The following is a 21,527-nucleotide window of genomic DNA, read 5'->3' on the forward strand; positions in this document are numbered from 1 at the left end:
AATTATAGGTGAGGTAAAGGCTTTGACTGGCCTTATAATTTTAATAAAAACTATATCAATATATTCTTGTCTGACTTTCATTTCTGATAAAAATAAAAATGGATTAATTACATACATTAGTTAACTAAAAACTAGTATAACTGAGTAAAAAAAAGTTTGTTCCAAAAAGGGAGATTAGGAAAATTGACATATGAAAGTTGAAATGTATGTATATAAAGATAACTTAATGAGAGTCTTACAATAACTACCCCAGGTATTTGCTTGTACAAAATTTATACTTTGGCAGCGCAGGTCCCCTTATCTCCATCCTTAAAAAATCAGCAAAGAAAATTTTAATGAGTGGATCAGGGTTGAATTTTTTCCCCTCTAGCTTCCTGGACCAAATAAGAGGAATGTATTGGTTTTCTTTAACTGCACAGATGTGGTGCATTGCTTATCTACTTCCATACATATTATCATATTTGAGCAGAAGTATCTGAGTGTATGTTTAAAAAACACAAATATGTTTAAGTTATGTTGAGGCAATGATGCACAACCTATTTCTTACAGTTTTATCTGTGTAGGCAATTTTAAAGCCATTTTACATCTGTAATCTCTTTCATGTCTATATGCTTAAGTTTAAGCCTGTTAGTGTTAAAAAAACAAAAGCTAAATAATTGTATCAGTGGAAAGCCTGTTCTCTCTGTAATTCCACTTCAGGAATTCTGACCCTGGTTTTGCTGCTATCTATTAAATTCTAGAGGCTTTTTAGACCAGGTGACTTGCACAGCTTCATCTTGTTCACCACCAGCACATGATCTCTTTGGACCATAGTGCCATCTAGCTTCTCTTTTCCTGACCTCAATAATTCTGTGTGTTGAACACAATTGTGTGATGTAGCAAACAGAGGCCCAGGGAGCGATTGTTAATATAATTGTCAAGCTAGTCTTAACTATTTATCTAAACATACAGAAATTACTCACCGAGCCTCTCAATAAACGCCTCTTCGATCATTCATTCAAAAACGGGAGACAAAAGTATGTATTTTCCTTTGGAATAGATCTTATTGCTTCCCTCCAAAATGGAAAATCAAGACCTATACTGATGCTGTAGGCAAGCTACCTGCACCTTTGCAAAAGCTCTGGCACCATACCAATACTAATACACACTTCACAGGCCATCAAGGGCAACATGGCTAAATCCTCTCCCATTGCTGAAGGCATTTGTCTCTTAAAGAAAAATCCCTGCTCCCAAAGGAGCAATATTTGAAAAGACTTGGAAGATTCCCTGAGGTGCCAAGAAAGGAAAAAAGCTAGAGAAAGATACTTTTCATTCACATGACAGGGGGTGGGGGGTGTCTCTTCCTTTAGTAACAAAGGCTTTTTTATGAGAAGAGCAGAGCAGACATGAAATGGTCTACCATAACTCCTTGTAACAGGCTGTGTGAAATGGGAACCTTTTTTGGGTAATGGATTTCCTTGTATACAGCTGGAATCTGAGCCCCACTCAAAGATGCCTGGGTTTCATTTGCTTTTGCAATATATGCAGGACTTACTTATATGTAAGCATACAACCAATACAGTCCCCTTAACAAAGGTGTAACCTTATAACAAAGGCTGCAGTAGAAGAGCAGACAAAGTCTCTTCCACATCTGGGTCTGGGTCATGTCCTTGGCAGCTTCTGGTGAGACAGGACTATACCAGATCCAATTTAGTTTTCTTAATCTTTCTTTCTGATTCACTGATATGCTCTTTACTGCTCGGAGGGATGTTTCCTGCTGTGTCTCATAAGCGTGGTTCGCTTCCATCAACTGGCATCATTACACGAACTTCTCGCTGCTAATGCCCGGTAGTAAAACAGCCGATTCTTCAAACTCACTTCAGACGCAATGGCAAGATAAAGATTTTCCATGAAATTCAAATAATCAACCAAACTCCATAAATTATTAGGGTATAATGAGGCCTTAATCTCTAAATAATTAACAAACTAATTGAGATTCCACTGCCCTTATTCCTTTTCACATAACCACTTTAAGTCTGTGAAGATACAAGGATAAATGTGCTACTGAGTACTGGCCATTGTAAAAGAGTATGCTGCATGCTAGCAACTTTGTTGTTCCTAAAGAGCATACAGACACAGCTATCCTCACTGTTGACAGCATCCACTAGCATCAGACACCCTTGCTTAACATCTACAGACAACCTTGTGATCACTGAATGTTTTAACGGACATTCTTGGCAATAGCTTGTTCACAGACTATCTGAATAGAAGCATTATTTACATAATAAGTACCTATGCCACCCTAGGAATGGCTGACACATAAACAGCTTTGTACACTCGTGCTTAAAACCAAATATTGATGTCAAAATTATTACTAAAAATATATTACAACAACTCACCAACTTTGTTCTCAAAATCAGTTAATAAAAAGCAGTATTTCAATATAGTACTGTGTAAGCGATGAGAACGGGAAACAAAACAACACTGCCGTATTTCTACAGATACCTCATTTAAAGATAAAATCTCATATGTGACATTCTATCCTGATTATGGTGATCATAATTATTTTCAAATTACAGATAAGATTAACATATAATCAGCTATTTTATTCATTAGGTTAACATAATATTTATAGTGTTAGATGTTACTAAATGAGATAATGTTTACAAGACTCTTAGTTTTACATGTAGTGGGTTTTTATTTTGAACTGTTTGCTCCCCGAGTACATTCACACAGATTCCTCAATACGGTTTCCCTAGAACCTTTTTACATTTGGGAAGAGAATTGTTTTATACATTTGGATACTTATGAGACAATATTTTTTTCTTTAGCATTAAATGAACAATTGTCTCCCAAATCTAAAAGAAAATAGACCAATGATAGTAATAAAATCTGAAGAAGGTACTAGATAATGACTTAAAATTTGTTCTCAGAGTTCTGCCCTTACATTCTACAGAAATCAGATTGCTCTCTGAAAGCATGTATTTCATTCTCTGGGAAGTCACCCTCTACCTGCCACCCGCAATCTGCAGTCTCGTAAACATGTGTCTCCCAGGACTCCTGGCTCTGGTTCCCGGATCAGCTTCTGGGCATTAGAGGTCACCAGCCTCTGCCACGAGAAAGACCTTGGGAGGTACAGCCAGAACGCCTGGGGCACCATGCGTTGTACCACAAAGAGTATGGGCTTATCTACCACACCGACACATGCTGCCAAACAAGCTTCCACATGAGTTCTTTGATCTCTGAGTAATAACTGCATTTTTTTATATGCTTAAATTCCCAAACTCAGCTGAAGGGATGTTCAGCAAGGGATAAGAAGTTCTGACAAGTTTTGTTTATCTCAAATGAAGTAAAACTGTAGTTCAAAAGGCTACATATTTTTTAATTATATACACAGATATGTACATATAAGTATATAATTTTCCTTGAATGTTCATAAAAGGCTATATGTATTTTAATATATACACATATATATGTACATATAAGTATATAATTTTCCTTGAATGTTAATAAATCAGAAACAAAATATTTTTCCCCTAAAAAAATCTCAAAATGTATTCGTGTTTGGGCTGAGACCAAGCATGGGACACTACCATCTCAAAGATACATTTTTTAGCATAGTATGACTACATTGCAGAAGGGACTATAATTATAACCTTGACATTACCATAACGACCGTGGTTGCTATCAGGTGACAGGTATAATATAGATAATCAGTAGACAGTACAATAGCAATATTTAATGATGCATGAGATAGAAGAAAATTAATTCATGCCTTTAATTCAGCTCAGAGCCATCATTTCTTATATTTGTGTGTGACTTTCCTAATCCTGTTAGCACATACATAACAGTTACAACAAACAGCAGAGCCAAGCAAGATATCTAGTGCAGAATCCAGAGAGCTTACATTTACTCATCATATACAATGAATAATTCTTGTGTTCCTATTTATCTCTTTTTTTTTTAACATGATAAATAGTTCTACTGTCTTGTTTTAATACCATACAAAAAAAGCTGATAGCACAGAGTGCTATGAAAAGTGCTTTTGCCTTGAAATCAGACAGAAGCAGTAGTGAGGCTGTTCTTTTGTTTTCCCATGTTGCAGTGTACCAACTCTCTAATTTAATCAGCCTGAGAGAAATAATGCCACAAATTGAAAAAAACTAATCTTGAGTAAAGGAAGATGCTCTATTGAATGAAAGAGGGATAATTATGCTCACTGGAGGAGCTAACATGGCTGCACATTTCAAATCCTGCAAGATTTTACCACTACCTTTATAGAAAAGGATTAATTGAAAGAGAAATTTTTATGGAAAAGGACACTCCTGCAATGAAGCTATTCCAATATGTGTGGACAGCAACAGATGAAATGCAACAGAAGACAAAGGAGTAATACTCAAATGTAGATATGAAGAAGTACTACTCATATATCTTCACAATATTTCTGGTTATTACCTCTGTTCAAACCTTGCTGCTCCTGTCTCCACAGCTACAACACTGCTACAGCCATTTCACTGAGCCTTAGATGAAAGATGTGAAGTTTATAAAGAATCACAGAAACAGTGTTTTATGAAATGACATCGAAGTCAGTGTCAGAGGCTCTAGGGTGAGAAGAAAGTGGCTATCCCAGCACTGCAGTACACTGAGGCAAGGCAGAAAAAGAGGGCAGAAGAAAACAAATAGGACATTTCACCGTGACACCTCAGTGGAGCAAACATGAAGCAAAGTTCATATAATGCTTTGCAAAACTCTGGCTCTTGTTCGATTCATCAGCTTTGTCTCTCAAGCTCTCTCTTTCCTAGTTTTCTTCTGTGGCTAATGCTCACTTTGCTGCTTTCAGACTGACATTGCACCTCCATCACATCTTCAGCTTCAGAACAGATCAGAATGGATGCAGCTCTTGCCTGAAGCATATCTGCATTTTTAATTCTGCCCTGAGACTATCACAGGACAGGGGAAGACTCCAGACAGCCTGAAGACAGCTATTAAGAAATTTCCATCTGAGAAGGCAGATTCATGAAGCTATGAATAAAATAACAAGATATCAGTGATATCTCTTCCTGCTGTTTGTCCTGCCAGGAGAAACTTCCACTTTCCTCACTCAGCTGCTCTATGAATTCTCAGGAAGAGAGGGAACAGAAAGGCCAAGTCCTGTTGCAGTAATCAAAACTTAGCCTTACTGAGAAGCCCAAGTTGCACAGCTATTTTCACAAATATTAATACTTCTCCAATGGCAAGATCACAGGCAAACACCACAAATGTGTCCATTCAGAAAACAGCAAATGTGACAACCACCTACGGTATGGTTCTATGACAGCATTTTTCACCAGCAGCTGTTTCACTTTGTAGGGCTGCTCCTGAACACAAGGCATCTTCGGTCTTAAGCGAAGCTTTTCAATAATAGCAGCTCCATCTTTGTTCCTTGTACCTTGGTCCTTGAACCACGGGAACTGGTTCTGTCCAGTGAGAATGAGACTTTCTTTCTTCCTCTGTGTTTCTTTAATAATTAATACTAAATAAGGGTTTTATCTGCTGTCACTTCTAAAGCAGCAGGAAAACTTTTGAAGCAGAGGATGATCTTACAGAAGTACAGGAAAAAAGGCATTTAAAGGATGCTGAAAAATTTTGGCAGCGGCACATTTTTGTTATTCATTATTTCAATCCATTGTCCCACAAAGGCATAGTTCAGCATGGTGAAGCCTACGGTGCTACACAGCTCCCTTGTTTGGCTTGAGCCCCCCCTCCAACAGGCAGTTCGCTTTCCTTCCAAACAACTCTCAAAAGCTTTGCTCTATACCTGTGATAAGCTTGGTGTGGGGTTGCAGGTTAGATATCCTATAGTTTGTCCTAAACACCAAACAGTTAACCTTTCTGGAGTGGTTATTATGTTTCTTCAGAAATCCAAAGCTTCAGGCCAGAAAGCAGCCACAAGAGCTTTTTCTTCAGGATTATTTTGTTTCCAGTTCTTTAATTTCATGCATACCTGCCTGGACTAGGTGTAGGGCAAAGACTGCACAGGAAGTCTTGCCATATTGAACTCATTGACAATAAACAAACAAGGTGGCCCATACTCCTAAAGCAGAGCTATTTTCCTTTAATGTCATGTTTTCCAAGCCAGAAGAGATCATTAGATCACCTTGTATGGTAACAGACTGGTTTGAATATTTGCATAAGGGTATGTGTTCTGTAATGAGGTCACTTTTGATAACTTAATCGTAATGAGCTCATCAGCTACAAAGCTTTTTTCTCCAGCCTTCAAACTATTTGCAACTTTTTTCTATATTACCCCTTTTTTTTACATAGCCTTAATCAAATGCAAATATCTGTAAATATAGATACAGCATTTGTCCACTACTCTACACAGGAAGAAACCCACCTTCAAAACCTACTCAGTATAAAGTATAAAGTATAAATTTAAGTATGTAGGATTTGTCCCTCAGTTCTTTAGTCTTAGTTTACATTTGTCTCCCAAAACTTACAGTGCTCAAGGAGTCATGCCCTAATAAGCAGGATCAAGTTCTTTTCCTTTACTGAAGGATATTCCAGAAAATACTGAAGAATGGGAAAAAGAAAGAAAGAAAATAGACTATTACCCTGGTAAAATGATGACAGTGCATGGGAAGGATTGACATAAAAGAGCAAAAAAAGATAGCTTTCTTAGAAGTTAAACAGTCACGAGAAAAGCTATTTTCGCTGCCATTTGGGAAAGGGACTTCTGAATTTAAAGAATACTGCAATAATCTAGTTATGTGATTTAAGATGAAATAGAAAGCTAAAGTATATGTTGTCACTTTTTTCTTTAATGAAATGCTACACTTAAACGTCTTCATTTGAAAATAATCTGTATGTGGGTTTTTTTAAAAATAGCATCAATTTGGTAGTTAGAAAAAAAAGATTCACAGCGTGCTTATGGCTGACTGAATCTGGAGGTTAGCTAAAACGTTATTCCTGCTTGTAAGTCCAGTAATGCTGTTGAATGCAGTCTCCATAAGAAGACTGATGCAGTTCATACCTTTAGCCTTTTTTGATTCCAGGGGTTAAAGAAAATTTGCTGTTGTACGGAATGCTTTGTTAAAAGAAGAAATTGAGAATACAATTGCATGGTTTCATTTATTAGGAAAAGCATAGAATTCTGTTTCCTCACATATATAAAGAATCAAATAATTTGAGATGGTTTATTTCATCATAATTCCAGGCCTCTTTTGGCTTTCAGACTTTCCTGTGTTGTTTCTCAGGATCACACTGTTAGTGCCCCTGTCCTGCTATCTTTATCTCCTCTTGTCATATTTTCCCAGCTTCAGTTTGCTGCCTGTACTTTTTTACACACCTTTGTTTAGGACAATGATTGTCCACTTTTGGTGGAGGCCCATATTATTGTAGCTACTTGATTCCACAAAGCCACTCAATGGCTTTTTACAACTATCTTAAATTAAGGGTAACTTCAGAAGATTTAATCCAAACTATAATTTCATGAACACCCTCCGCAAGCAATTTTCACAAATAACCATATTTCTGCCCTAGGGTGTTATTCTGAGGCATCACAATTTTACCTTCAAAAAGCAGGTCCCACACGTATTTCTGCATGGGCAAACCACAAACTGAGTGGCAGATTTACTTAGGCCGTAATACACCAAATGGCTGTTTTCAAGCCACATCTGTATAACTGGCCACAATTCACCCAGCCTATTATCAAATACTAGCTGCTCTTGTTTCCAGAAGCCCTGAGAAAACAGCAAAGGAATAGGCAGCTATTGCACATGAACAACGCGGCTGATCTGCACTACTGTATAATAAATCCAACGCTTTAATGAGATCATACCCCACATCTAATATATGTGAGGCCAGCTGACCAGCCATTCTAGGAAGGGCAGCTTTAGGCCGTGCTCAGACAACTTGCTTGGCACAACACCAGAGCAAAGGAGAACCTCGCTTGAATTGTTGACAGGATTTCCCACCATCTTAATTCACACCTCGTGAAAGATTGTTTGGTTGAGACATTTTAAAGGACAATTGGCAACATATCCCTTGCATCTGTAAATTAGTTGTTTGAGCATGACAGTAATTCATATTGAAGAAAAGTCACCATTAAACTAGCAGTGAACACATTTGAATCAGCTGTAAAAGTAAAGCATAGATGCCAAAAACTGAGAGTCAGATCAATTTTCTCAACCAAGAAGCAGTATCACAGAGCCGGGAGAAGTTGAGCTAAGCTGAACTTCCATTGCAATTTACCATGGATTATTTACAATGTGGAAATACAAAGAATATGGCTGCAGAACAAGGCATACAGGACTTTTCTGAGCAGTAATTTCTCAGAGAAACTGATCTTAAGTTGAGACAATTACTCTTTCTTATTTACTTTAAATTAAAATTCTTCTCTGCGTAATGCTATTTAGGTCACCTGAGTATATTAAAACAGTCAAAGTTTTACAGTCAGATGTAATTACATCAAACTTTCCAAGGGATTTCCAGCTGTTCTCTGGAATTAATGCATAGCATAAGGATAGCTGACTGGAGTTTTATACAGGATAGCATTTTTTATATATGTTTGCATTTAAAATGTAGTCTATATAAAATACAGGCATTTCAGATTTAACTTGCATGCTATTTTACAAGGGAAGAAGCCCAGAAGTTCCAGTTATCTGATGTTTGGGCACTGAATTCTAAAACAGGTTATTGCTTTAATTCCAGACTAACATGTTCCGTAGCCAAAAACAGGGACAGACGTTGTCCAATTTTTTATTTTAAAGTTTGTTCTTTTGCTTATGGGCCCAGTACTGAGCTTTACCAAGTGTCTTCAGTTCCTTTAGCCATGGTGGGAAGTGGCGATGTGCATCCTTTTGTGGGTTCCAGCCTAAGGATTACTTTATAACAGCGTCTTACCCCTGCGTGGCCCTTGGTTTAGCTTTATTTTGGCAGTGATCCATAATATTTTCCAGAATTGGTATAGGTATGGTTGAAACAGTCTTCCTTCTCCATTTGCTGCACAAAGCTAGCAAAAGCACAGTCACTGTGATTAGGATGAGAGATTACAATAAGGATATAGTGGCTCCTCCACTCTCCAAGATACGTGCACAGTGTTGATAAAAATAAATCTTGCATATCTTTTATGTTCATGTTTCCTTGCTAGCCCTCCCCATCTTTCTGATGCTGTCCCTCAGTGGCACACTGTCTCTCACAGTGTCTCCAAGATGGAGGAAGAAGCTCTCTGTAAGCCTCAAACTCTAGGAAACTTCTCTTACTTTTCCACAGGTCCTTGTAAGTGGCTAAAACTGTTTTCAAGATGCTGATATATGTTCAGGATGTCAAGATAATTTTTTTTTTAATTTTTCTTTTGAGGCCTTGGTTCCTTGTCTTTGTCAAATCCTGGCCTCAAGAAGAATCTTTTCTGTGATGATGGAGAATTTTTTTATTTAGAAAAATAATATATTGGTATGGGGATTTTAGATACATCATTGTATCATAGATGCCTAACAGGTCTTAGACTTGGAAAAAAATTAAATTCTTCCCTTCCTCTTAAAGCAATTTCTGTTGAAACTCAAACCCCATCAGGTAAGGCAAGCAAAGCATGGAGCATTCTAAAATATGTCCATAGGGCCTTTTGTGTTATACGCATTGTGCTTGTCTTTTCCTTGTTATTGTCCCATCATTCAAATATCCCCATGAGAGCTGCCAAGCTCGTATTAATACCTGTCACCCAATGCACCAAACTCTTGTCATGAAGAACTTTCCTATGTTCCCACATGTCCATTCTTCTTCTCAAGATAGCACAATTTAGGTGATACTCCTCTGTTTCAACGAGCAATGCCCATGGATTCAGAAAACAACTACCTTCTTCCAGCCTTTTGTGCCAAAAGGCAAACAGAGCGCTAAGTATCATCACCACGAGAACAACAGCAATGAAAAGAGGAGGAAGGTGGTTAAACAACAGAGAAGGAAACACAAGGATTTTAGGTCCATTCCTGGGAGGAATGAGGCTGCAGCACTCACCACGGCAGTTTGTTTCCCTCGCCACCCTCAGTGCGAGGAGCTGTCGGCTTTTCAAATGCCACACAGAATCTGTCATTTTATATTTAGCAGAGGCTGTGAAATTGCACTTCAGCAATAACGTATTTAATAGAAACACAATAAACTGGCAGCTGAACAGGTGATAAGGTTAGATGGACAACACTGGTCTCCATATTGCATGTACTTTATCAAGCGCATTACCATAGGCAGAGGCCTTTGTCAAAACAGGCCTTATATAAAGAGCTTTCAAAACAAAATACCCAAACCAGATCACCACAAAGGTGTATCTGTTTTTCTAACAGTTTCCACCGATAGCATCATCCGGAAGTTTGCCAGGGAAAAACTGAAGGAAGGTCTTGCATGGAGCACAGAGATTAGCTAACCTGGGGGAAAGGAAGCAGGTCCTGGTGGATTTGTGTGTGTGAGTGTGTGTGGATTTGTGTGTGTGTGTAATGAGACACCTGCCAGTTCTTCACAAGCAAACCTTGTGTTCAGGGAGCTCACTTCAAAGAATTACTTCAAATGCTGAAAGAATTACACAGATTTTATAAAAACAAACTTGCAGTAAGTCTCAAAAAGAGCTATCTAGGTGCCTGTCTCATATTGGAATCTTTAAAGCATAACAACAGTTACGTACGTTGCCGTATTTAGCAGTTACCCCAGATTTCTAAATGCACCGCTTTTGGCTGGAGTCCTGGCCGACACCCGGGGGCGGGCAGCTGCCGTGAGCGGGAGCGGAGCTGAGGGGGCGACGAGGGCCACGCTGCAGGCGGGCGGGCAGGAGACCCCCACCCCAGCGCCCGTCCCGGTGCCCCGGAAAAGCGGCTGCCTGTCAGAGCGGTGAGAGCGTGAGCGGCAGAGAGGTGCGTGGGGTCTGAAAGGAGCAACCGCCGAACGTATAACGAGAGGACCGCTACCGGGGAGGGGGCCGGGGTGGCAGCAGCGAGGGGACCGGGCCTCGCGAGGGGGCGCGGCGGGCGGGCAGCTCGGCTCCCCGACGTGAGGGGACCGCCGGCGGGAGGGGCGGGGAGCGGCCTGAGGGGACGCGGCTGTCCCCGCCCGGCGCGGGACGGGCCCGCGGGCGCCGCCAGGCGGCGGGGCGGGGGCCCGCGGGCTGCCCGGGGGCCCTCGCCCTCCGCCGCGCTCAGCCGCGGCCCCTCAGCGCGGCGCGGCGGCGGCGCTGACGCTGCCCGCCGTCCCCGGCGCCGCGGCAGCTGCGGGCAGGGCGGGGCGGCGGCGGGGCCGGCGGCAGCGGCGGCGGCGGGGCGCGGGGCGGCGGCGGGGCCCTCGCCGCGGGGCAGGACGGAGCGGGCCGCCCGGCGGAACTCCTCGCTGCGCCACGTGTAGAGCAGGGGGTTGAGGGCCGAGAGGGAGCAGAGCAGCAGCCAACTGGCGGCCTGCAGCGCCGGCGGCGCCGGCCGCAGGAAGAAGCCCAGGAGGCTCACCCACACCAGGGGCTGGGTGCCCAGGAGGAAGACGCAGCAGAGCAGCAGGACGGAGACACTGCTGAGGCGGCGCTGGGCGCGGCGGGGCGGCGGCGGGGCGGCGGGGAAGGGCAGCTGGTGGAGGAGGTGGAAGTTGAGGACGCTGACCCGCTTGGCGCTGCCCCGCACCCGCCGCACGATGCCGAGGTAGCAGTGGAGCAGCAGCGCGGTCTGGCCCAGCACGGCCAGGGCGAGGAGCAGAGCGGTGTAGCGAGATCTACCGTCCGTCTGCCGCGAGGGCGGCTGCTGGGCAGAGCCCGGGGTCCAGAGCCCGGGCAGCAGTGGCACCAGGAGCAGGGCGAGGGCCCAGGAGATCCCGATCATGCAGCCCGTGTGCCTCCGCTGGTAGAGGGCCTGGTACACGCTGGGCAGCTTGGTGATGAGCACGTACCTGTTGAAGGCCACCAGCAGGTGAGAGGCCAGGGAGACGGTGAGGCCGAGGCCGAGGAGCCCGCCTCGGAGCAGCCGGTACTCTGCCGAGCGAAGGGAGGAGGAGTTGGGAGGCAGCAGCCCCAGCACAGCCTCCTGGGGCATCCACAGGGCACACACGCTTAGGTCCGCTGCACAGCCGTTCACAATGAAGGCATTACTGGTTGTCTGCAGCTTCTTGAAGGAGAAGACTAAATAGATGACCATTACATTGGATAAAGTCCCTGAGATAGCTAAGACTGCATAGAGCAGTGACAGGAAGATGCGGGTCCCGGAGGAGTCCTCCCAGAGCAGCAGCAGAGGCGAGCTAGCACTCCAGGAAGAAGCGTTGGGCATCTCGCTGAATGCAGCTCAGTTTTGACTTCTCTCTGTAAATCCCATCCTTGTCTGGGTCAGAAGATCCTGCTGCAGGAGTCCCTCACCAAGCACAAGGGAGGATGTGCAGCTGAGGGACTCTAAGGCAGGTTTCAGTCATACAAGCTGCAAGGTCCAGAAAAAGCAATTCACAGTAACGATCCAAAGAACAGCAGTGTCCAAGGCAGGCAGGTAGCAAGCGATCCCACAGAGTGTAGCTAGCAAAGGTGGGTCCATAGGGAGCAGATAGCTGTTAGCAGACCAGAGCGCGACAGAGGATTCTGTAGCTGTGAAAATGCCAAAAGCAGTAGCACATTGCAATCAGCAGCAGAAACGGCAGCAACTGATACAAAGCTTTGCAGTTTCTCCTGTGCCACAGTACGTACACTGTATATTATTCCAGGAAGATTCAGCCCTTCCACTCTTCATGAATTATTCAGCAGATTTTCAACTTGTTAAATCAAGAAGAAAAAAAAAAAAACCCAAACCCTATCATGCTCCAGAAATACTGCAACTACAGTCTGACTCTTTTCTCTTTGCCTTACCAGTTTCCTGGTTCTAACCCATTTACACAACTTTCATTTGCAGCAAGCTTTCAAACCAGTATCAGTCACTTCTGTCTGAAATACAATCCATTTTACTGTAGAAACTCCTCTGCTAGATACTCACTTAAACTGATTTTTTTCTGATCTTATTTTTGTTAAGAGAAAGCGCACTATGCTTCTGCAAGCTTAAAGTTAATTTTAGAACTGGTCTATAATAACAATATACTTTCCAAATTAAATATTTCAGACACGATAGATACATGGATCCTTGGTAAGACAGTACCTCTTATTTGAGAAAGCTGGTCCTCAATCTACATATTCTACATTTCTTCATAGAACTCAGCCTATCTCAGCCCACAGGAAATCCTGCATCACCAACCTGCCGGAGGTGAATGCTGGTGTCAGTAAGTACACTCATAAAACAGAATCAGCATAGCGTTTGAAACTATCTCGCACCAAAATTAATTCAGAGCACAAGTTCCCACAGAGGTGAATGACAGGTTCTTAGGCAGACTAAAAGCTGGTAGGGCTTAAGAGTCCCTTCCCAAATGGAGAAGAGTTAGTAGTGGGATTCTCCCAGGAACTCTACAGTGCTTTACTTAAACAGGGACAAAATGTTAACTGTCCTTACCCTAGACAAGATTTAATAAGAAGCTAGTAAAATAACTTACATTTCCTTTCAAAAGCTTTCCAGAAAAGGAATGCTGATTAATTTTGTGGTGAGTTTAGGAGAAAAGCTGCTTTTATGGGTGGGTTATATGTGGGCTACAGAAGTAAGCAATCTCAGCTCAGAAGGTATGACCTGTATATTGACCAAAGATACCTTTATAAGGTGTTTTTAGATATTGTTAAACTCACAATTCTAACAAATGACAATAACAAAATAATATATTAGGATGTAATAGTTACAATATGAATTCTTTAAGATAATGAAGTTAATTTGTGTGGGTCAATGGATTATTTTGTTGCAACATAGCACATTTTTATTTGACGGAAGGGCTCATGTTTGCAATTGACAGGACTATTGATCCAAATGTGGATTTGTTACAAACATGAATATCTATGTTCTTTTTTAATTAATTAGATTGCTCATGTGCTTAAGGTTAAAGACATAACCTGAGTGATTTACTTGATCAGGCCCTTAATTACCATATTTTTTGCCTGCTGCACTTTACAGTGTAGATCTAATCAAGTGTCAAACCTTTTGAGGCCTTTCATTGTTTAGCTGTCAGTAGAGAACAGTTATTATAGAAACTAAAATCCTCCTCTTTCTGCAGTACTGTAATTGAAAAATATTCTCTAAATCTGTAACAAGAAATATCTCCCTAACCAAAAAGCTTCATAAAGCATAAAGAGATGATTAACAGTTTCATAAGGCATTAGCCACAGAATCATAGGCCCAGTAGAGACCTCTAGATTTATTTAATCCAACCTTACATGTTTATCAAACCTCCTTTTAAAGATCTCATGTGCTACAGCTTGTTCTCCCAGAACATTCTTGTTCTCCCATTCATTTCTATATGAACCAACAGAAACGGTAACGTTTAAGGATAAGCGAACAGAGGATACGAAACAAATTTCAGGGTATTTCTTAAAAGCTAAAAGGTTCTAAACACCTTTCACTATCCTCAAATTTGTTGTTGTTGTTAAGATGACGATTGTTACAGAATGTACTGACTATATTTATCATTCATTTTTAAGAACAAAAAATATATTGTACATTAGCTGGCATTTATTGTATTTCATATAATAAATCAATAGAAGTCTAGAAAAAAGCTAAGGGACAGGTTGATGCCTATATACCAGAAACTTCTTAATTAGATGTTCTTCCTATATATTTACTCTACACATCCAAATCAACATCTACTAGTCTGAATGTAGTGGCAGAAGCCTTTTATTGTGTTTTTAGATTAGACTGACACTAGAATTTGGGCAACTTCTAAAGCACCCACTCTATTCCCCCTCGCTTTGCCATTCCTTTAGAGTGTCTGTGTAACAGTTACACACTGTCCATCATCTATTGCAGTACAGACTTATCTGACAGGAATATTAAGCACCATGGATAAATAATCATGCAACACAACAAATTTGCTGAAAATCAGCAGCAGAGTTAAACAATGTTAGAACCATTTGTGACTAGTTTTTAATTGAAGGAAGGATAAAAAGCTAAATGAAAGCATGATCTTTTAGGTTCTTACGGACAAAGACCCTGCTGTTCATGACACTAAGAAACCTGTTACACAGGAAAAAAAGACAAGGTATATCACACCTTTAACAAGGGTCCTTGTCCAGGATAAAAAAAGTTTCTTCAATTCAGACACACCTTTTAAATTATGGTATTTTGAAATATAACCTTTACATCATCATATCAACATGTTGATTAAATACTTGATGTTATACAAGGCAAATACAAGAAGGTTAGCTAGAGAGATCAGTTATAAAAGATACTTGTCATACTAATGTCTTTTTGCAACGTCATCTTACTTATAAATACATTACATGCTTTAGAAGAAAGAAGGTGATTTTGAAGAGCTACTCTTCAATTAGAGATCTAATCATATTAGTTTACATCAAAAGATCTAAGTAAGAAAAGCCAAGAAACAAGGAAGCTGGCTGATATAGGCATTTTATTATCAATTAGCCATACATGTATATATATCTACATTTCAAAATTAAGCAATATTTTATTATGGAAAACTATTTATAACAAAGTACATGACAAAATTCTTTATAAGAGGTAGAATTACCTTACCATTAATCTACAATTCATATACAGTATATTGTATATATATGCACACACATATGCTACTTCATGTGTGTATATGTTACATATACACAGTTGTGAAAAAAGTACAGTATTGCATGTAAATTTTATTCAGTGATTTACATAGCTGCTCTCAGTATTGCTTGTTAACACTTTCAGGACAACTTTCCATAGCAATTTGTGATCTGATCTTTTTAAAAAAATAACGTGGCACTTTATCTTAACTTCAGTTGTAAAGCAAATGCAGGGCATTCACAGGTCTTCAGGAACAAAGATTGACAATTCAACCATGTTTTATTTTCAGGTTTCCGTAGATATCGGGAAAAACTCAATAGGTAACAAATCTGTTTTGTTTTTGTCTTCTAAATTAGTGGCAAATCAAGTCCTCACAGCTGCTTACCTTTTTTTGCTTACTGTGCACTTGTGGAGTTCTGAAAATTTTACACATGATCTCCAGTACTTCACTGTAATACCTCTTCATTCTAAGTCTCATTCCTAATCACACCTGATTAAACTATACGTTAAAGAGCATCTTTACTACTGACAAAAACATTCTGTGATACAGGAGGTTACATTAGCTGTATGTTTAACAATAGTTTTCAAATTAAAAAGTTTATGAAGTGTCCAATTGATAAGTGAACATTTAATATATTTCCAACATTTACTTTAGTATGCTTTGCTAATGAAACTGTACACATACTGCCAAATGTGGGTTAAAAACATGTAAGTATGCAGCACTGCCAAATTCATTGTACATACACATTCTTACCAACTTAAGTTTGGTCTGCCTTCATTTTTGCAGTATATATTGCATAGCAAAATTTAACATTCTACATTGAAAAGAAAAAAGTTAAAACACATTCCTTTAAGATAAATTGAAAGAAAGCGTTAATTGTACAATTGAATCATCAGATAAATTACTTTCTCTTTGCAATGGAAGATGTAAGTTCCATTACATCTCAACAAATATTTTCCCTTTATTTTTCTTTCATACTATTTCCTTATGAAACATTAGCAGCTGAAAGTGGAAAGCAGACTGTGTATCAAGTGCTTTCAGTTGTTAGTGTAATAACTAGTCTCTCACTAGTTAGACTTCCATTAAGTTACCAGAAGACCAATTAGTGAAAAAGTAATTACATTAGGCTTTTAGCAATAATTATGGACCCCTAAAACAAGAAAAACATCTTGTTCATAAAAAAATTTTCATCTTTGATGAACACATAAAAATTCTTTAAAATACACTTTTTTGTAGCAAAGAAGTGAACACTAAATTAAAATATATTCTAATTTTTACATAATTTTTATATATATTGCTTACCAAAATATTCTCTTAATACATATTTTAACACTGTGCACAAGTTAATAAATGTCTTAATGAAACTCATTAGAAATATATTCAAGCTGTCTCAACATTAAAAATTTAAATCTGTATATAACATAGAGTAAAATAATTTCCATAAATTCAACGTCAGTGCATCTGCAGTAGTCATTAACAAGAAATTTCTGCCTGTTAAGAAGTCTCCTCTTGGTGTTATGGTTTTAATATGTCTTGTATTGAAGATTCCTCCTGAGTCAGCAGCTTCCTTCTTTAAGTTCTTCTCCTTCATGAAGGACTTCGGTTTTAAGAGCTCAACAGGTTTCACCAAAGCGGCAAGGCTCTAGTACTGAACATACTCAGACTGAAGGGACTGTGCAGAGAGGAAAAACTGATTAAAACTCACTGGAGAGGTTATACTTACATATAATATGCATTTTGCACTTAAAGATGAGTAGAGGAAGGACAGGAAGAAGAAAAATAAACAGAGAGTTGGAGGGGGATCTGAATTCTGCATAGGTAAAGATTAATAAAATAGAAGAAACTCAAAAACTGGATACAGTAAAGTCCATCAACTTTCCTGTATCTACACTTACTTTTCCAAACCAAATTCTAGGGATTCTTGAAGGAAGCGTTACAAGTCCTTTAAAACACTACCTTAAAACAATACCTTAAAAATGTGTTGGAAGAACATACGATTGCAGTTACTATAATTTAATTGTTTCCATTTATCCTGAATGAGAATCAAAGTGCTACTGTAAAAAATACAGCATACTTTGGATGTTGATTCAGGTAATGACATAGGAAACATATACGGTGTAGCTAATTATTGAGAAAAAAGCTACAGCAGTACAATTATGCACATGAATAAATTTATGTATGATTACTAAAACTGGATGAAAATGAAGCACTGCAAATGGTTCATCTGGATTAGCAAGCAGCCAGTATAATTAAGAGGAAAGCATAACCTGGTCTAGCCTATTTGTTTACATTTCTGGTTCCATTGAAGTCTTAAGGTTTTATTATAAAGTAATTAGTTTAGACAGCATCCAAACATTTTATTACCTCCTATACATATGTGTTCAGGAAGTAATTCTGAGGAATAAAAAGTCTTATCTGAGAGTGCTCTTCACTATACTAGTATGGTTATAAACAAATAGCAAATAAAAAACCCAAACTATATTTTAAAACTGCATCAATTAATCAGAATTAGAGAGAACTACTGGAGAACAACGTGAATCCCAAGAAAGCTCAGAACCTTGGAATCTTCTCTTCCATTTTCCCACTGTTCCTAACTAGTCACTGTAGAAATGCTCTTAGGCATCCATAGTGAAACCTATTAGTAGAAGTGCATAATAGATACATAAATCTTTAGAACTCTAGCTAATACCACAAAACCACTTTTTTTCTATATCTTAAGTCTCAGTGTGTATTTCCAAAGTTGTTTTTAAATGCATTTTCACATCTTGAAGATCTGAGACCATCTGGATATTCTTTCCTAGGTTGAAAAAGAAGTGCTGTCACCATATAAAGATTTGAAAACCACTGACTAAAAAGGGTCTATTTTTAGCACTGAATGGATTCAACATGAAGGGTATCAGTTAATAGAAAATACTTTACTGTAAAACTAAACAGATGTAACAAGTATTTTTTACAGAATCACCATGGAATACACAATCATAGAAGCTTATTTTTCCCCACTCCATTCTCTAATAATCATTCTAGATTATTGGCTTTGGTGAGAGCATTTGTCAAGCTATTTATTGCATGTGTAAGAGTGAGGCAGAAGGAATAGCCCTTCATTAATGAGCACTTGAAATGTCTGCTGTCTTAATGATCCTCAAAGCTTTCTCTTTTCAGAATTGTATCTTAACAATCAGAAAGATGGTTACGCTTAACTAGAGCAGTATTTGAAATGGATCCTTCAAAACTGAATTCCAAGTAAAGTTGATTAACAAACAAAAAAATGCATGAAATTTAATTATATATTCTCATATGTTGTACAGTAATAGATTACTTTAAGCTTGGACAGATGAAAGATGACCAGAAAGCACTGTACGCTTTTGGCGATCTTGGGAACGGCTAGCATTAGTTGACAAAGAACTATGAACAGCAGCCCTTTACTTAGCAGACAGTAGTAACCAAGAATTCTACATCATAATTTAAATAAATAAAGAAGCAAACCATAAATTAGAGATTCTGAAGTTTACACTAAAATTCTTAAAACTGTTAGGAATCCAAGTTACAAACATACAGAAAAAAATTAATGGCAACATATAAAAAAGAACAAGTATCCACGCAGCACAGATTGCTTGGAAACAAGATAGCATGTTTTGTTAATTTTCATTACAGACGGGTAGGCAGGGTTTATTTTATTTATTTTCAAATTGAGAAATATGTTTTTCAGTGTGTTCCCACCCTCACCATAGCTCTACTTCACATAGCAATGATTTCTTCCTAATGTTTCAAAGCCTTTTCTGAATACAAGGAAGAATTAAACCTACGCAGCATTTTTTCCAGATTAAGATTAATTGACATGACTTCCCATTAAGTTCCTATTACTAAAAACATGGCAATAGCCATAACAATCGAGCTGTTGTAAAGTATACAGACTAATTTTTGAGTTTGAAAAATTAAATTATAGCTGGGGACGTTTGTTTTTTGTTTGTTTATGGTTTTTTGGTTTTGTTTTTCTTTAATTTTTATTATTATTTTTTATTTTTTGTTAAGTAATTTCTGCTCTTAAATCTCTTCACATTGTCCAAAGAGATTGACTGTAATATTTCAGAGCCTGTAATTGTGGTTTTTTTCCCTTTTTTTTTTTTTAATCTTTTGAAGAGTTTTCTATTTTAAAATTTACATTCCTACCTCCTATTTGCAGTGACTCAAAGTATGGCCTGTGATTCTGAAAGCTTTATTAAAAACAAAAAGCTCCAATCCACCTTTACAAGTAATACGCTGGTGTTTAACAAAATCTTATTTAAGATAGAGGTAAAAATAGAAGGAAAAAACCAAAGAAAATTGACTGCTGAACTGCAATGATGAGAGTATAAAATCAGTTAATTGAGCAGAATTCTCAGTGTGTACTCCTACAGCGGTCCCATGCAGTGTCAAGCTTGGCATTTTATACCCAAGTATCAGACATTTAAACAAAGAACTAAGAATTAGATAGCTTCACTACAGTTAATGATATCTAATGAAGTTCATGCTGAAGCAACTGCTTAGATCACTATCATTTTTCTTCTTCAATAGGAGGCGCAGAAAGCCTCCAGGAAGAGAAAATAAGCCACAGATCCATCTAGGCACTAGAACTGTATTCGCATGCATTCAACTTCAGGACCACGTCAGCTGCGAGTTAACTTTTAAGAGGGAACAACCCTATAGCATTTAGGGCTATCTGTTAGGACTTGAACATGCACTTTTTCCAGATAATTACAGAAAGTAATTTAAGTTTTTTGAATTATGCATCAACTCTCCCAAAACATTGTTGCAACAGAAGTGTTGCAGCAGTCAAGAATTACTGTGAATATACAAGATCCACCAAAATAAATCAGGATATATTATAGAAAATGCATATGCCCTTGAAATGATCCTTTGAGTCTGCTAAATTTACAGATCAATAAGATGCACTAGTGTTTCTCTCTTTTTGCAAAGGCTGTCCTATATTCATTAATGGTAAGTTCTTATTAAGAAAAACTATTCTACAAGTATAAAGATCATGTATATGAATTTTAAAATACTGCTACACTTCTCAATTTTTTGAAATTTTTCCATCTTGCCAGTTTCCATGACAGCTATAGAAGCAAAAAGGTGACTCATCTTAAGACTACCCAGTTACATACTCTTCAATAAAAATACATTTTAAAGAGTGATATTTGGATTTATAACTATTATAAGAACAAAGTAAAAATCTTATTGTGGTACCTTAAATGTGATGATACTCTGTAAGAATATTTCTGCAAATTATAACTGCAAGAAATTCTGTTTAATCAAAACATCCAATATGTAAAATTTGCAAATAAAATATTTATTCTATTTGGCTAGAATGGCAAGTTGTCTATTCTATGAAAATCAAGCTTTTCTTCTAGTTCATCAGCATACAACAGCGTAAACATGATTAAAAAGAAGCTTACACTGGGAAGCATGAAGGACAAAAACCATTAGGGAAAAATATATGGCTGACAACAACGGAAGTCATAGTCATGGTTATTTTTTGTTACTATTTGTATACTATTGTGGAACAATAGTATTAATAAATGTTTTTTTAAATGTTTCATTATGAAACAAAAAATTATTGAATAACTTTCTCTTCCATACTGGGAAAAAAAAAATGTACTTGCATTGCATAAAAATGAAGTTCCAAATTTCCTCACTAATGAGGTTAAAGAACTTTAATTAGAACTGAAAATTTACTGTCCTAACCATCTTAAAATGCTCCTGCACCACTCGTGTTGATAGTTAACAAACTTAGAAAGAGAAATAAGAGTGATAAGGTGATTTTCTAAAAGAGAGTATAAAATTACAGATGGTTAGCTTGATATCTAACTCAGGTAAGTGAGATTCTGCTAATAAAAAGAAGAGGAATATAATTAATATCATTCAAGAGTTCTTTGATGAGATAAGTTAAATGAATAAACATCACCACCACT

At 38.4% G+C, this 21,527-nt stretch overlaps 1 protein-coding gene across 1 annotated transcript; it reads right to left on the reverse strand.

Annotated features, from left to right (window-relative positions):
• Window positions 1-11,145: 11,145 nt before the first annotated feature.
• On the reverse strand, window positions 11,146-12,236 carry GPR88 (G protein-coupled receptor 88). The gene is given in 2 exon segments (XM_072868652.1): window positions 11,146-11,189; window positions 11,192-12,236. Coding segments are annotated over 2 exon segments (1,089 nt in total).
• Between the last annotated feature and the right edge of the window lie 9,291 nt (window positions 12,237-21,527).

The sequence above is a fragment of the Ciconia boyciana genome, chromosome 7, assembly GCF_034638445.1.
Source record: "Ciconia boyciana chromosome 7, ASM3463844v1, whole genome shotgun sequence".
Taxonomy (NCBI): Eukaryota; Metazoa; Chordata; class Aves; order Ciconiiformes; family Ciconiidae; genus Ciconia; species Ciconia boyciana.